This window comes from Balaenoptera physalus, assembly GCF_965194825.1.
Source record: "Balaenoptera physalus genome assembly, chromosome: 10".
NCBI lineage: Eukaryota > Metazoa > Chordata > Mammalia > Artiodactyla > Balaenopteridae > Balaenoptera > Balaenoptera physalus.
Window position 1 is genome coordinate 8,543,954 of NC_138889.1, and position 16,833 is coordinate 8,560,786.

The 16,833-nt window shown below is 42.1% G+C and overlaps 1 protein-coding gene across 8 annotated transcripts in view; it reads right to left on the reverse strand.

Annotated features, from left to right (window-relative positions):
• Window positions 1-16,833, reverse strand: part of FAM118B (family with sequence similarity 118 member B) — a 56,499-nt gene that overhangs the window by 22,371 nt on the left and 17,295 nt on the right. For 6 of the 8 annotated variants that reach the window (XM_082409716.1, XM_082409718.1, XM_082409717.1 and 3 more), the window contains exon 2: window positions 2,439-2,531. In XM_082409716.1, the coding sequence (XP_082265842.1) occupies window positions 2,439-2,524 (86 nt within the window). In that variant the 5' untranslated portion in view covers window positions 2,525-2,531. Of the gene's footprint in view, window positions 1-2,438; window positions 2,532-6,432; window positions 6,458-8,098; window positions 8,123-16,833 lie in introns of those variants that run through there. The other 2 variants (XM_082409714.1, XM_082409713.1) reach the window with 2 other exon arrangements.

The following is a 16,833-nucleotide window of genomic DNA, read 5'->3' on the forward strand; positions in this document are numbered from 1 at the left end:
CTTTCCATTTGAAGGTGCTGTGCTATTTGAATTCTTTACCTCATACATTATAGATTTGAGATGTGATTTTTCCAAATTTAAGATTCCAGTTAAAAGGGAAAAATTTAACAGTTATGTTTCACCTCTGGTTCTTCCTAAAACACTAAATAATAGTAACTTTTTAAGAAGGCATACATTCATAAAAAGCAGAATAGGAAAAGATGACAAAAATAGGAAAAGTAGACAGAAGAGGTCAATAGATTTTAGAAGCGGTCAAGTAAGAGCTGATTCCCTCTGCAGAAGCTTGGGAATGTTCAGGCACAGCTGAAGGTGGAGGGTCAGTTCTCTGCAAGGCTGTGGCAGAAGTGGTCAGAACTCTAGGACAGGAGGCCTGTCCTCCAGAGAGCTTCCACCCGAGGGTTCTGCATCTGAGAACACCGTGCACAGCTTGGGGAGGGGGACTGTGTACATTCTGTGTAAGAAATATGAGACTCTCCCCTGCCCCCCTCTCCTAAAGGAAGACTCCCGGACTTTGGCAGTCACCCTTATGCCTACACCTCAACCTCACTGGGTCAGGAGATGGGAGGAGTTCCCTCTGGGGAAAACAGCCAGCAAGAGAGAAAAGACCCACAGAGTCAGGCAGGCTGGGAACCCGGCCCACGCTCGTTACCCACAGGGAGGCCCACCAGCCACCAAGCCCCTCGCCACACACAGAGTCTCCGCTGGCTTTTCAGTGTGTTCTCTTAAATATGAGCAGAAAAATAAGGGTCACCTTACCTCTGAACAAAATCCCCAGCATGAGAGTTATACCCAAACAAACCAGCAGATAGAAAGGAACTTGGGGGAAATAAGAGACAATCTGGGAAAGGGGAGAAAACTGAAAAGGAAACAGTGACATCCTGACATAGATTTTTTTTTTTAAATGGCATCTGTGCAACAGAACAGGATGCTATAAAAAAAACTGGGCAAACGAAAACATTTCTTATTTCTATTAAAAAAAGACAGAAATAAAAAATTCATAAAGTTGGGAGATACAACTGAGAAAATCTCTGAGAAAGTAGAATGATAAAAACAAAAGTCATAGAAAGCTGTAAGAAAATTAGAGACTTATCCAAAAGGCCCAACATCTGAATACCAAGAATTCTACAAAGACAGAATACAGAAAGAACTGTAAAGGAAATTATCAAATAAGTAACACAGGAAAATTCCTCCAAAGTGAAATTATTAGTAGCCTGCTTGAAAGAGCTACCTGATATCCAGATTCATATGAAGATATATCATTGTGAAATTTCAGATTACTGAGAATAAAATAACCATACTTACAAGTTTCTAATGAGAAAAGAAAAAGAGATCATATAATACAAAGGACTAGGAATTAGAAGAGAGTGGCTATTTTGGCAGGAACACTTAAGACGTTAGCAGAGAATGGGCAATGATTTCATAACTGTAAGGAAAATGAGTCCGTATCTAAAGTTCTACACTCAGCCAAATCATCAAATCAATGTAGGAGTACGATAAAGACATTTTCAAATGTCTTCCAAAACTTTTCTCCTCTGAATCCTTACTAAGGAAGCTAACGAGATATTTTTCAGCAAAATGAAGAAGTACGCCAAAAAGGAAGACATAAGATCCAGGAAACAGAGGATCCAATACAGGAGAGACGTGAAAGGAATTCGCAGGGTGAAAGGAAAGGAAAACAGCAGACAGCAGCACTGTGGCAGGCCTGGGGCACAACTGGCCAGAGGGAAGAACCCACGGAGCAACTTTAAACTCGTACATGACTGACGTGTGTCAGCAGATTAGGAGATTTACTCTCTGTCACAGAGTTTGAATTTAAGTGGATAGGTTCAAAGAAAACAAAGCAAACCACCCCCACAAAAAATGAGACAATCTTTAATAACCTGGAGGAAAAAATGGACAAGAAAAAGAAACATAACGATAACATATTAGGCTCAGCTATGAATACTATTTATACAGTCATACAATGTAAATATTAAACCAAAAATTGTGATATAAAACACACTAGGAGGCTGTGAGGAGAGTCTATGGTGTGTGTGTGGGGGGAGGGCGGCTGGGGACATGAGGGGAGGATTCAGGACAGCAAGCCTAACCCCACCTTCCATAACCAGAAACAGATAAGACCCAAAGCTAAAAAACAGCAGTACACATACAGTATTAAAAATCTGGATGTAAATATTAGAAGAAACAGACAAAGTTGAAAGTGATTGCCTCTGAGGAGGGGGTGAGGCACTATGAGCCTTGAAGAACTGACTTTTAAAATTATATACATTTCTGACCTTGATAAAAAATAGAAATTAAATGCAAAATAAAAATAATTTAATTTTTATATGAAGGCCAATTAGTGACGCCAACTGGGATGTAGGGCAAGTTCATTATTTTTCATTATCTACCATCAGTGGTGATTTCCTCTGTTCCTCGGATCCCCTTCCTTTGTTTACCTGGGCTTTTTGGTAGGAGGTGCGCCATCACTGAAGAACCCCCAAATCTTGTCTATATCCGAGGCCTGGCTCCCTGTAGAAGCCATCCAGTTTCTAAAAGAGATTAAACACCATGGACCACAATTAGATGTGTAAGGTGTACCATTCAAAATAGCACATGCATTAAACAGTTTTAACAAAAGTGTTCTAAATGTATAACTGGCTTAACGGAAATTCATTAATTAATGTGTCCCAAACTTAAGGAATTAAATTCATCCAAAGGAAAGTAACCTCAAAATTATGACTTTGGAGCTCTATATTGTTATCCGAAGTATACAGATATATGTAAGTTCTGAAGGCTTCCCCTCTCCCTCCAAAACCAAACAAAACCAACATCAACTCATGTCAATTGTTGGCCATCACTTTGTGGAGCCTAAGAAATACCTGCTATTCTCCCATGAGACAGGCTTGGGGAAGACTTAGAGGATAAAAATAACCCACGGGGACTTCCCTGGTGGTACAGCAGTTAAGGATCCGCCTGCCTATGCAGGGGACAGGGTTTCGATCCTGGCCCGGGAAGATCCCACATGCCGCGGAGCAACTAAGCCCATGCGCCACAACTACTGAGCCTGTGCTCTAGAGACCACAAGCCACAACTACTGAGCCCGTGTGCCAGAACTACTGAAGCCCATGCGCCTAGAGCCCGTGCTCCGCAACAAGAGAAGCCACCGCAGTGAGAAGTTCGCATACCGCAGCGAAGAGTAGATCCCACTCTCCGCAACTAGAGAAAGCCTGTGCACAGCAACGAAGACCCAATGCAGCCAAAAAAAAAAAAAAAAAGATTTAAAACTAACCCACGGGTAAGTGTGCTAAATGCCCCCAATTATCCTTTACTATCACCTAAAGAAATCACTGGCTCAAGAATAGAATAATCAATACTAATTTGCTGATTGTTGAACATCCCTTGTTGCTGGACAATTGTGTCCTCACGGGCAGCGAGGCATGACTCTCTAGCTAAACACAGAGTGGGTTCTGAGACACTGTGAAGAATGGGAAAGGTATTACCGAGCAATTATATTCAGGTGATAACTAGCCAAAGTGAAAGAATTATCGTGGATTAGAATAAGATCAATAAACAGAAGTTTTAACTGCTCAAAAGTTTACTAAACTTGCTAAATATAAGGACTGTTAATTCTAAAATAGCTATACTTTAAATATTGCCCCCCCTCCCCAATGAACAGAAGACAATACACATTACCAGAGTTTGGGACTTTTAAAAAAAAATTGTATTTATTTATTTATTGTTGGCGTGTTGGGTCTTCGTTGCTGCGCGTGGGCTTTCTCTAGTTGCGGCAAGCGAGGGCTACTCTTCGTTGCCGCGCGCATACTTCTCATCGCGGTGGTTTCTCTTGTTGCGGAGCACGGGCTTCAGTAGTTGTGGCACGCAGGCTCAGCAGTTGTGGCTCACGGGCTCTAGGGCACAGGCTCAGTAGCTGTGGCGCACAGGCTTAGTTGCTCCGCGGCAGGTGGGATCTTCCTGGACCAGGGCTCAAACCCATGTCCCCTGCATTGGCAGGCGGATTCTTAACCACTGCACCACCAGGGAAGTCCCTGGATGTTTTATTACCTTACATTGTCAGTACTTAGAAACCAAATTAGTAATAATTACTTGAAGCTTGCTGTTTTATCAGAAAGCTTTTTTCTTTCTTAAGACATTTTAAAAAGTTTGCTGAATTAGTTTTTCTGGTAAAGAGAAGGCTAATTCCCTCAACTCATATTCCACCACACATACTGGAATTATTCTTTGGTATCATAATCACTTGGAAAATAGGGATCACAAAATCCTAACAGTGAGTGAGGAAGTAGACCACCTTTCCAGTCAAATCTCTGGTTCTGTTGGTGAGAAAGCTGGGGCTCAGAGCAGACAGACGAACTACTTAACTCAATAAACCTTGCCCTAGCTTCATAATCATCTGAGATGCTTGTCAAAAGTATATGTTCTTAAAGATAAAGTCTATTAATTTAAAAGATAGTATATGTTCCCAGGCTCTAATCCTACATTACTGAACGAGAATCTCCACAATCTTCAGGGGATTCTTATGATGAGACAAACAGGGAACACCTAAATGAAATGCAAACAATTTCCCCACAATCCAACGTTTTGCTAAATAAAGGATGCACACCACATGCCACACTCCCTTCTTTTACGTGTACACATCACTTATTACAGTCTCACAGCTCCCCAGCTGCCAATACCAAGAGTTAGGAGTTAGCTGCCATTAAAATATTTCCATGAGGTTTTTATTTCTCTTAAGTCTACCTATGCTCTAGACTGGAGAAGTCGTGGCAGGAGAGTGGGAATTTCTACCACATATGCGACAACCCAGCAGTTTGGGGATGTTTTTTAAAAGAACACAATGAAAAGTGTATATGCTTATGCTCTTTCCTTAAATATGGCTGTATAAACCCATCTGCAATCTGGACAAGCTACACTCATGTAAAAAACACTGTGTCTTGAGAAAGATGAAAGTAAAACATAGAGGAAAGTAATTTAATGTTCATTAAGTTTTGAAGATCGACATCTTCATAATCCAATGTTTAATTCAGCTACTAAACCAGAGTTTTAACTCTTATATAGTGCTTACCACGTGCCAAGCACTATTTACAAATATTAACTCATGTTACCCCCATAACCTTATGAAGTACTATTACTGCCCCATTTTAGTGATGAGTAAACTGAGGCACAGAAAGGCTGGGTACCATAATTCAAACCAAGGCGGTCTGCCTTCCAAGTTCATGCTCTTAATCGCACTATTACAACCTAAAAACATTCTCCAAGTATTAGCTCCTCAGCTTTTTTTCCCCCCGTTTTTGTATTTTTTTTTTTTTGGCTGTGTTGGGTCTTTGTTTCTGTGCGAGGGCTTTCTCTAGTTGCGGCAAGTGGGGGCCACTCTTCATCGCGGTGCGCGGGCCTCTCACTATCGCGGCCTCTCTTGTTGCGGAGCACAGGCTCCAGATGCGCAGGCTCAGTAGTTGTGGCTCACAGGCCTAGTTGCTCCGCGGCATGTGGGATCTTCCCAGACCAGGGCTCGAACCTGTGTCCCCTGCATTGGCAGGCAGATTCTCAACCACTGCACCACCAGGGAACCCCCCCCCCCGTTTTTAATTTATAGTCCAAAACTATCAAAAAACGGAGCTCCCACATTCTAGAAAGATTTACTTGAAATAATTGTAACGCTTCATAGCTGCTACATGATTAGGTGCTCTGTTGATGCAATCACGGCAGTCGGCTAAATTCAGGAGCTAAATGAAGCCATTTTTTTCTGGTGATAAGCACTACTTGTCATGTACCTCCCACCACCAACAACCTACCAGAGCCCTAGATCTGTCCTATCATTTTCTCCTGGAAAGTATGCAAGGTCATTCTGCTGGATTCTCTTTTCTGACAGATGGTCAATTCTTAGTGTCAACACCTGAATACTAAGCTTTTTAATTTTTTTCTTTACAGAGCCAACTGTTCCGAAGGTCCATTCCATCTACATAATTTAAGAGAGTTAAATATGGCTGACAACTCTTGACAAGTTGTTACTGGAATGTTCTCGGTCCTCTTAGGAACTGAACGAGAAGTAATTCAATATGCCCACATTAAATTTGACCATACATTCATTCTGTTTTCTAACAGGATAACATCTTTTCTTCAGTCTAAAAGATGCCTCATATGATACAATCTTACATATATACCTCAGTGACATCTAAGCATAAACCATATCTTATTCCTTTTAGAGTGTTATTTCAGGAAAGAAAAAATCTATTTTACCCCATTGTTTAAACAATCTGCAGGTACTGATAAAGAGGTTCTAAGCTAATTGCGAAAATCTTGCACAGAATTCCTAATATGCATCAACTAGTTCACACATTAATTTCTTTATGTGATCACTATTTGAGTTTTCATTTTAGTGGGACTTAGCAGAGGTGGAAAAAAGCTTTTCTGCCACAAGAAAACAAAGGCAATTACCTGTGCCAGTGTCTTCATTACTCCAATTACTGCTAAGCCACTGAGAAATCCTTTAAGGCCAACAGAGTTCAGCAAAATAAAAGTTAGACGTTCGGTAAATACCAAGACAAGTAACCTCATTAACAAACTTTTTAAGGCCTAAGTCTTCATATCAGATAGGATACTTCTACTTTGAAATCTGTCAGCTTGGCAAGAAATAGAATGCTTATATCTGGTGGGTGAAAAAGGGAAAAATCAAGGCAAGTGTTCTAGGAAAAATCCATTAAGAAACATGGAAAAGGTAAGAGAAAAAGGATTGGTTATATGAATGAAATTAAGATTGTATAAACCAGCAGTTGTAGATTTGAAAACATGAAAGAATTCCAGCTCCTCCTTTCACAGCATCTTGGTGCTAGCAAAGATGGCAAAATCTGGCTTCTTTTTTCATGGAGGGATGAGAGTGGGGCCTCCCAGCCCGCTCTCCTCATGCTGATCCGGGGGTCTCCCTGCGCTTCCAGTGTGTGGTCTTCAGCCCAAACAAACCACCGACATGCCAGAAGGAACACAGAATAATACACTTGCAGATATGGGTGGATGGAATAAAAAGGAAAGAAAAGTTCTAATGATGGCATTTTTGCCTGGAAATAAAAGATCTACAAATGACTAGCTTGCAAAGATGGTACCTTTCTTGTTTTAAAAGATCAGCTGTATTTATAGCAAGCTTTCCCCTCTTCTATTAAAAATAAAAATAAAATAAAACAGTGACTGAAATAGAGACTGGCTTATTTCTCTATCATAAACATAGAAAAGGGTTAACTTTGTTTTTTTAAGGGAAAAGACAGTCATCCTCCGACTTGGAAGAAACCAAGCCCCTCTGATTGTGGCTTTTGGACTAATTTCAACACATCTGTTTTTTTTAGCAACTATGGGAGAGGAAAGAAGGAAAAGATAGCCAGTGTAAGGTACTACAAAAGGGCACCCGACAAGCTTGTTGACAATTTAACAATATAACTAAAATAGTTTACTAAGGCAGTTGATGAATTCAGTCCTATAATGTAGATTGCAGCCTATCCTATTTGTTTTGTATAAAACAAAATTTCCATTTTCTTCCTTCTCATTCATACAAAGAAATGGAACTGATATATAAGAACTGTATCTAGATGTGCCAGGATGCAATCCCTCTGTGTACCCCAGTCTTGAAGTCTTTCCTCTACCTCTGGTTAACCTAGTTTGCTCCTACTTTTATCCCTAAATTGTATGTGCCTGACACCCTCTACCTTCTGTCAGATAAGATCTGTATCACACTCATTTCCTTTAATACAGTCACTGATAAAATGCCAGATTGATACCACTTATTCTTGGGATTTCACCAGCAAACAATGACCTATCAGTGAAAAATGTGAGAATGAACTCATAAGATATAGGGTTTCTGGAAAGACTTTAAGGATTGAGAGGTATAATCACAAATTCCAGAAAGCCTTTTAACTCTAGTCCCAAAATAAACTACACTGGTATTCCAGGCTCAAGAGCTCAGATGTTGCTTATATCATTTATTTTCAATTATAAAACCAAAGTAACACAGCATGCATGTACAGGGAACAAAAAGTGTTTCAAGAAGGACTAATGGAACATCCAAATTAAAATCTGATTTGAATTAGAAGTTGGTGATGGAAGTTGATGATTTTACCATGCAAAGAATGATAACTAATGAATTCCTTCTTTGTCACAGCTTTCCCTCCTGTGAAGCTTCTGAGAATATTGTATCTGAGACGGTATATCCTGAAAACAATGACACATGTTGCTAAGGAAGGAGATTTTAAAAATATTTAATAAAAATATTTTCCATGGGGACTTCCCTGGTGGCGCAGTGGTTAAGAATCCTCCTGCCAATGCCGGGGACACAGGTTCGAGCCCTGGTCTGGGAAGATCCCACATGCCGCAGAGCAACTAAGCCCTTGTGCCACAACTACTAAGCCTGCACTCTAGAGCCTGCGAGCCACAACTACTGAGCCCGCGTGCCTAGAGCCCGTGCTCCGCAACAAGAGAAGCCACTGCAACGAGAAGCCCGCGCACCGCAACGAAGAGTAGCCCCCGCTCACCGCAACTAGAGAAAGCCCGCGTGCAGCAACGCAGCCAAAAATACATAAATAAAATAAATTTGTATATATAAAAAAAAAAATGGTCTTTATTAAAAAAAACATATTTTCCATGTATCAAGTAGTACGATCATACAATTTCATCACAAGTGACCTAGGCAATTCATTAAAAATAAGATTAAATAAATCTTCAAGGGTAAGATTTTACATTCTAGCCAGTCCTTGAAAACTAAAGTCCCCTATTAAGACAGTGTGAATTATGAATGGCTGGACCCTTGACTGCTTGCTTCTCATGCCACCAAGAGGACACACAATGTGCCGCATACAGACACAGGTTCCTTCAAGTCCGGGCGAGCTCAGGCCATGTCACCATTATAGAGGATCTCTCTATGAGCTGAAATTTGACAAGTCGTAAAGAAGGGAGGACCTTCCTGTCATAATAAAAATTAAAATGTTTAGTAAGAATATCCCACCTAGTTTCCACTCCTTTTTACTTTCTTGAGGATTTCTGACTTAAACAGCACTGAGTTTGAAAAAATGTTTTTCAAGTTGCATTTTGACATGGAGCTTGGCAAATATTATGGTTAGAAACTTCAAGTGTAGCTGAATGTTAATAGTGATTAAGTGAACGTCAACACCGGGTGAGACATCTCAGAGGTCCGCTGTGGCCATGTAATCCAAAACCCGTTCACAGAAAAACCAAGGACAGAATATAGGAAAGATACACAAAATAGACTTGTCTTTGCACAATATCTTAAACTGACATAACGGATAAAAAAGAACTGAATAGATACCCATCTTGGGTTCTTAATTATGTTTAAAACTCAATTATCAAAATACCCAGTAAAGAGGGATTTCGCAAAAAGCTTGCTGTGAGTGCATTCAATCTTTTCATTCTGTCATTCAACAGAGATTAAATGTCTATGAAGTGCTCGCTCCTGAACTTCCCACTCAGGATGGCAATGGAACTGGAGGCCTACAGAGGTCATGGCATTTCCTTTTAAAGAAAAACAGGGCAGACCATTACCTTTTGGGGTGATGCTTATGCAGTCCTATCTAAAGGAAGGAGAGAAAAGGCCTTGCAAATTTTTCTAGGGCCTGTCTAACTCAGTTATATTAACCTGTACCATTTTCCTTTTTTACCGTGAGATGAATGTAGAATGTTTTGTTTCAGAAAGTCAAAGACGTGTGCTTCTCAGCATTTTCTTCAGTGATCATACCTCAGCTTTAGCCTCATGGGAAACTAAACTCAAAACAATAAAGAGCAATTTCACAGAGAGGACTCAAGTATGAAACAACCACGACAAACCGGGAAAGGAATCAGTAAGAAAGAAGCTTAAGAAACCACGAAAGGATACTCTGAAAAATAAAATTCAGAGACATGGGAAAAGATCAGTGATGGGCAAGTACGGCAGAACACCTCCCTGGATAAACTAAGCCTGGTTCTTTATGAAGAATACTGTATGTGCAAAACAAAGACGATACTGAATATACACACCAACAAAACACACTTGATATGCATGCAACTCTGGCAGTATTCTACTACATTAGTACTGATTAGGACTGGAACTGAGCAGAACCCTGCACCCCAACCCCGCCCAAGGACAAACACCCCTCCACGTCTCCTGCCTCTTGTCTGTAGAGAAGCTGAAGTCTCCCAGGCCTCCCGGAGTCACAAAGGAGCAGGCTCCAGCAGCTAATGATTAGGACAATAGAGTTACAGACTCAGTGTCTGATGCAGGTTCCTGAGTTGTTTTACAGATACCGTAACTGCCACCAGAGGGAAAAGGCTGACTGCATGATGACCAGACTGCAGTTATGACAAACCACTCCATCTTGAGCAGTACGGAATCTATGGCTAGCACAGTGCCAAGAACTGACCTTAAGAGAATGGGATTAACACTACTGCTGAAAATAATCTGTATCTTTGTGGGCATCAAAATAATTGTAGCTTGTTCTGCCCCTGTATGGAAACGGGCAACTACAACTGTGAGCAAAGAGATGCTACAGACCCATGTCAACATCTTCCACTCTAAGAACACGGCACCCTACGTCAGCAGGAAGAAGTTACAGAAGACAGACCTTTGCCCATGATCCCACAGAAATGGAATGATGTTCTGACAAGTGGGGATTTGTAAGCAGCTTTTGGCAGGAAAGAGCTCTCTGCAGGAGGCCCCTTTGCCTTGTCACTAACCTTAAAGCAGCCCCCCCCCCCCCGCTGCCCCCCACCCCGGCTCTACTCATCTCCGGCCCTAGTACACCTTTCAGACCTTTTGACCACATGATACCTTTCCTAATCCTAGTCTGTTGGTTCTTTCCGTAGATCAAAGGAGTAGAAATGAAGAATAAGTAACAGATAACCAGATCTCTTCCCCAGCTTCCCCTTCAGTAATCCGGCGAACAAACCGTGAACACTATAGCATCTAAAGAAAAATCATGGGAATTCCCTGGCAGTCCAGTGGTTAGGACTTGGTGCTTTCACCACCGTGGCCCGGGTTCAATCCCTGATGGGGGAATAAGATTCCCACACACTGCACAGCTGGGCAGGGGGGCGGGGAGGGATCATCACAAGACGTCGGCAAGCCTGCACACAGTGGGATGTCGATGACTGTGACCCCCTATGTGAATGACTGCCTGAGATTACTTCCCTTTTTCCGTTTAAAAACTTTCACGGCCAAGCAGAACCTTTGGAGATGGTTTTGGGGGGACACTGAGTCCACCATCTCTGCAGATTGCAGGCATTCTATAATTAAAAGCAACTTTCCTTTCTACCAACATTTCTCTCTCTCTTGAGTATTGATTTCTGAGCGGCCAGCAGCCAGACCTGATTTGGTAACAGGACGTTATGAAAGTAGCGTGCCTGATTTAGGTCGCAAACTTAAGAAACACATGGAAAATCTCACTGAGTCAAAGAACAGAAAATATAGATCACCAAATGAAAATGTTAAAAAAGGATTTGGAGCAACTGAACTTGAAAAAAATAAGGGAGGTGACCAAAGCTGCTCTTACAGGGCAGTTTCTCCCAGACTCGGCCCAACCTTCACCCCCATCACTGTCCCTCTTGGAGGTAAGTGCATTTGGCACCTTTGCCATCCTTTGCTGTAAAACAAAGCCTTTGGCTTTTAACCTGAGATGTCTAAATTGGAAAGGTAAATTTTCAGCTTTTACTAAATGCTAGGTCATATGAGCTTGTGATCTAACATCAGTTTCTCATTCACATAAAAAGAGATTTTTGGCTTGTTTGTTTAGCTGCCCTTTGAAATGAATTTAAGAAACTTTCCTGTTACTTTGGAATTACCTAAATCAAGTTAAGACATGAGTCGGGGTATTTATAGATTACCACCTGCAGAGCACTCACAGAATGGAAATTCTTCCCCTAATTTATTCACTTATTTTGGCTTATGAGCTTTTGAATTTGACTGAGAAGCCTGCTCCTAAAAGGCTGAGGAGCTCCCTCCCTCCCTCTAGACCTGCTGGCTTCTTTACTGTCCCTCAAACAGGCCTGCAGCACTCTGGCCTGGGGCCTTTCTTTGTATGATTGTTCCTTCTGCTGGATCTTCACCCCACACCCCCCCACCAATCCGCACAAGTTTCCAATCCTTTGCTCAAGGCAGACCTTCTCAACGATGCGACCCTGGCCACCGTATCTGAAACTGCAGGCTCCTCACTCACTGCATCAACTGCTCTACTTTTAATTTCATAGCACATACCACCCCCAGTATACTAGTTATATTTATTATTAGTATAATAAAGATATTAATTACGCTTATTATTTGCCATCTGCCTCCCCCCACTGGAATATAAACTCCTCAAAGGTAGGGATCTTTGTTTAGTTCACAATGTAGCCCAAGATGCTAGACGGTGCCTGGCACAGAGTAGGCGTGAAAATACTTCCTGAATGAACTAACTGAAATGTAAGATGTTGCTCATGATCAGAATTACAAGAAAGAAATTTATTGTGCAACAGAGAATGCATTTCTAATTAAAAGAAACACCCTGTGACTGCTTTTAATGCAACTAGGACCATAAAAGGCCATTTCTTTTTAAAATGGAACAAATGGGAAAAGACAAATTCCTGTGAAAATTGAGTGCACAGTAAATCAACATTCAGGCTATCACTTTTCAGATACACCAACAGTCGCAACAGGGAGTGAAGGTAATCTGATTCCAGCAGGCAAAAGAAGGATTTCAGACTTAAAAGTTTTAAGACTATCCTCTGACACTAAATGAAAAATTTTAGATGTAAATAATTTTATTTTTATAACTCAAGCTTCTGATATCTAAGATGTAAACTCATGTAGATTCTTAATGCAGGAACTCTTTCTGGCAAACAACTCAAAGACCTTAGTATTCACGGCTAAGAAATCAGTTTCTTTTATTTAATATATTAAATCTATCCTAAGTGTTTTACAACTAGAGAAGTCAAAGTCTTTTGTAGCAGCAAAAGGGATTTCGAAACACAAATTGGATTAAGTCACGGTTTAAAATCACTCAAAGGCTTTCTGTGTTTAATAATACGAAACTCCTCATCCTGCCTGCAAGACCAGGCCTGGCCTGGCCTCTCCAGTCCTCTTAACATCCCTTCCAGCCCTCTGCCTCACCCACACAGAACACATCACACACCTTCCCGGCTCACACAGTCTTTGCTTAGAGTGCTATACTCTGCCAGGGAAACAGGAGGGAAGGGGGCAGGACACAACCTTTGAAAGAATAACATAGCCTGAGGACATGACATAAACTGATTTAAACCAAATGGGTCCAAGATGGTGGACAAGTCAACTTCCACTAGACCTTGAGCCTCAGTATACACTCACTGTAACACATCAGCAAGCTAAATGACACACCCACAGGCGCCATGACAGTTCCAAGACCGACCATAAGGATCAAAAAGTGGGCAGTGGCCCCATTCCTGGAAATCCCCCTTCCCTAAATAGCTGGAGTACTCCTCCCTCATTAGCCTATGAAATTACTCACCCCTATAAAAACTGACAACTCCCATACGCCGGTGCCTTTCTCACCTTCTGGATGGCCCACACGCTGTGGAGTGTGTTTCTCTCTAAATAAATCCACTTCTTACCTATCGCTTTGTCTCTCACTGAATTCTTTCTGCAAGAGACATCAAGAACCTGAGCTTCATTAAGTCCTGAGACCAGGTGTGTGATCTCAGTTGGAAGACCGTGGGTTTTGGCCGGGTTCGAGTCCTGGCACATGGTTTCAAGTCCCAGTCTGAGGTGCAGAGTTTCAGCTGGCAACCAAGAAGGGCCAGTGATAAGGTAAGAAAATGCTGAGAGTTACGTCTTGGTCCTAAAGAGGCCTGTGGGATGCCGCAAGCCAGGCATACTAGGGAAGATGCCCTGCCGATGTCTGCTCCTTTTTGACTGGCGGGTCAACCCCGTATACTTATGCACATCCAACAGCAGGTCCAGGACACAACTGTTACTCTCTGTACTCTTCTCCTTGACTCTGAGGTTTTTCTCCTACATTCTTGCATTCTTGTTCATTCCTGCTCTATTTCTTCCTTCCTTCCTTCCTCCCTCCCTCCCTCCCTCCCTCCCTCCCTCTCTCTCTCTCTCTCTCCCCCTCTTTCTTTTTCTTTCTTCTGTTAACCCCAGGAAACCTATGTGACCACCAAAGTGTACTTTTTATTGCTCTTACTCCCCTCCCTCTGACCCTTACAAATGCTGACCCTTTATTCCCAACTTATATCTAGACCAACTCCCGCTCATCGTCAACACTGTTGGGGACATCTTCTGTGCCATTTCTTTGTGACTTCTGGGGCTCTAACACCTGGTTGGGAGACTACCTTAGAAGCGATAGCATCTAAAATTGTTAAGTGCAAATCTTGACTAAAATGCGTGGAGGATTTTGACTTAAGAGTGGAATTCTGGATAGCTCGGGAGATAGAGACGTCACCTCAAGCTTATCTGAAATGGGTCGGGCCTCATCAATCCCAACCAATACCCCTCTGGGCCATATATTCTGGGATTGGGAAGATTTGGACAACAGAAATTAAAAGGAAAAAACTTAGTAGGTTATGTAATCAGGTTTGGCCACCATATGAGTTAGGAAATTTAAAATGGAGTGAAATTTTCATGGCCTTGTATCTAGGCAATGGAACCCAAAAGGAATTCAAGGAGTGTGTAGCTCGGGAGGGATAACTCTAGGAGGACACAGAGGACATTTTCACTGGCTCACCCTACAGGGCTGTGGATCCCAAATGAACGTGGATCCCTCCTCCCCCGAGGTACAGGCCCTTCTGGCTATGCATTTCATAGCCTAGTCTGCCCCAGACATCAGGCACAAAATTCAGAAAGCAACTGCTGGTCCTCAGACTCCAATGAATGACTAGTTCTAATTGGCTTATTTGGTTTTCAGTAATAGGGATGTGGCCCAAAAGGCTGAACGCTCCCAGAGAAATATGCAAAAGGCCCGAATGATTGCAGTGGCTTTGTTCGTTCAGAGACCACCAAAGAGGAAGCCGGCTTTTCTGGACCAATCCTGCCTTGGCAGACCACAAGGCCCACGGATACCCATACAAGGCCAGTGTACCCTGTGTGGACAAAAGGGGCACCGGAGAGAGGATTGAGATTGATGTGCCCATTGCAAACAGCCAGGGCACTGGAAGAAGGAATGCCCCAGATGCCAGAGAGTGACGGGGACCCCTCGGCCATTGATGGTTTTGCAATCAGAAGACTAAGGGGGACAAGGCCAAAAGTGGCTCTGCCTAGAGATACCATCGATGTAACTAATGTAGAGCCTCCGGCGGTCATCGATGTGGCAGGCCACTTGACAGAATTTCTTATCGACAGTGGTACAACCTTCTCAGTCTTAACCCACAGGATTGGAAACCTTAGCAATCATAAGGAATACGTAATGGGGTTGTCAGGGAAGAGACACGGGCACTTTCCTGGAACGCCTTTTGTGCAAGATCAATGGCCAGCTGTTTTTACTTTCCTTTCTGTTTGTGCCTGACTGTCCCATCCCTCTAATAGGAAGAGATTTATGAACTAAGTTAGGGGCCACTCTGTTTCTTGAGGGGCAAGGGAACCACCCTCATCACCAAATGGTTCTAACACAAAGCAAAAAGGAACAGATAAAATCTGAAGCTAAAACAGAAGCCTTAGTAGACCCTGGAATGTGGAATATTGAGGTTCCGGGCTTGGCCAAAGATATCCAGCCGGTGATTATTAAGTAAAAAGGGTTATATAGTGTCTAAATATAAGGTACAAATTCTTAAACCTAGGGAAGATCCTCAAAAATGTTTGTAAGTAGATTACCAAAATAGGAGGCCACTGCTCTGACTAAACTGACCATAGCTGATATTCAGACCCTGATAGGAATTTTGGAAGAGGCCTTCTCCCCTAAGCTAAACAAGGAAAAGTAAAACTTTCCAACATAGGTGAATGGGTATGTCAGTCCTTCAATATCAAAAGAGGGTCAAGTAATTTAGAACTTGACTGGTCAAGGATAAATAGAAATCTTAAGTGTCTTTTCTGTAAACACTAGTAAAAAGGGTTTAGGGGGGCTTCCCTGGTGGCGCAGTGGTTGAGAGTCTGCCTGCCGGTGCAGGGGACACGGGTTCGAGCCCTGGTCTGGGAGGATCCCACATGCCGCGGAGCAGCTGGGCTCGTGAGCCACGACTACTGAGCCTGCGCGTCTGGAGCCCGTGCTCCGCAACAGGAGAGGCCGCGACAGTGAGGGGCCCGTGCACCGCGATGAGGAGTGGACCCCGCTTGCCACAACTAGAGGAAGCCCTCGCACAGAAACGAAGACCCAACACAGCCATAAATAAATTAATTAATTAATTAAAAAAAAAAAAAAAAGGGTTTAGGTAAGTGACCTTGATTTGTTCCATCTGCCAGAAGCCAAATTTGAGTCCAACCTCTTGTAACTGATGGGTTTTATGGTGTACCTGTCTCAGGACTGAAATTTTGGAATGGCAACTACAAGGTCTCTGTGTTTGTGTGTTCATATGTATCTATACGTGTGTTGTAGGTATACAGTACTGCCAAAAATTAATTCATAAAAGAGCTCTACTTAATTGGCTTTAAAAAAATTAAGCACTTATGTAAATACCCAGAAATAGAAAAATAAAATGGCCAGAATAAATTTCAGGTACATGTCATCTGGAAAATATTCAGTACTAAACTGATATCTAGTATTGAAGGTGGCTTAAACTTGTTGGTTTGATTAATATAGGCATGTCTTTAAAATCATCAATGTTGAGTATAATACTTCTTTTGTACCTAGATTTACTAGAAGTCAAATAAAACCTTATTCAATCTGTTATAAATCTGTCAACAAGAAAAGTAACTCAATGTGAAAA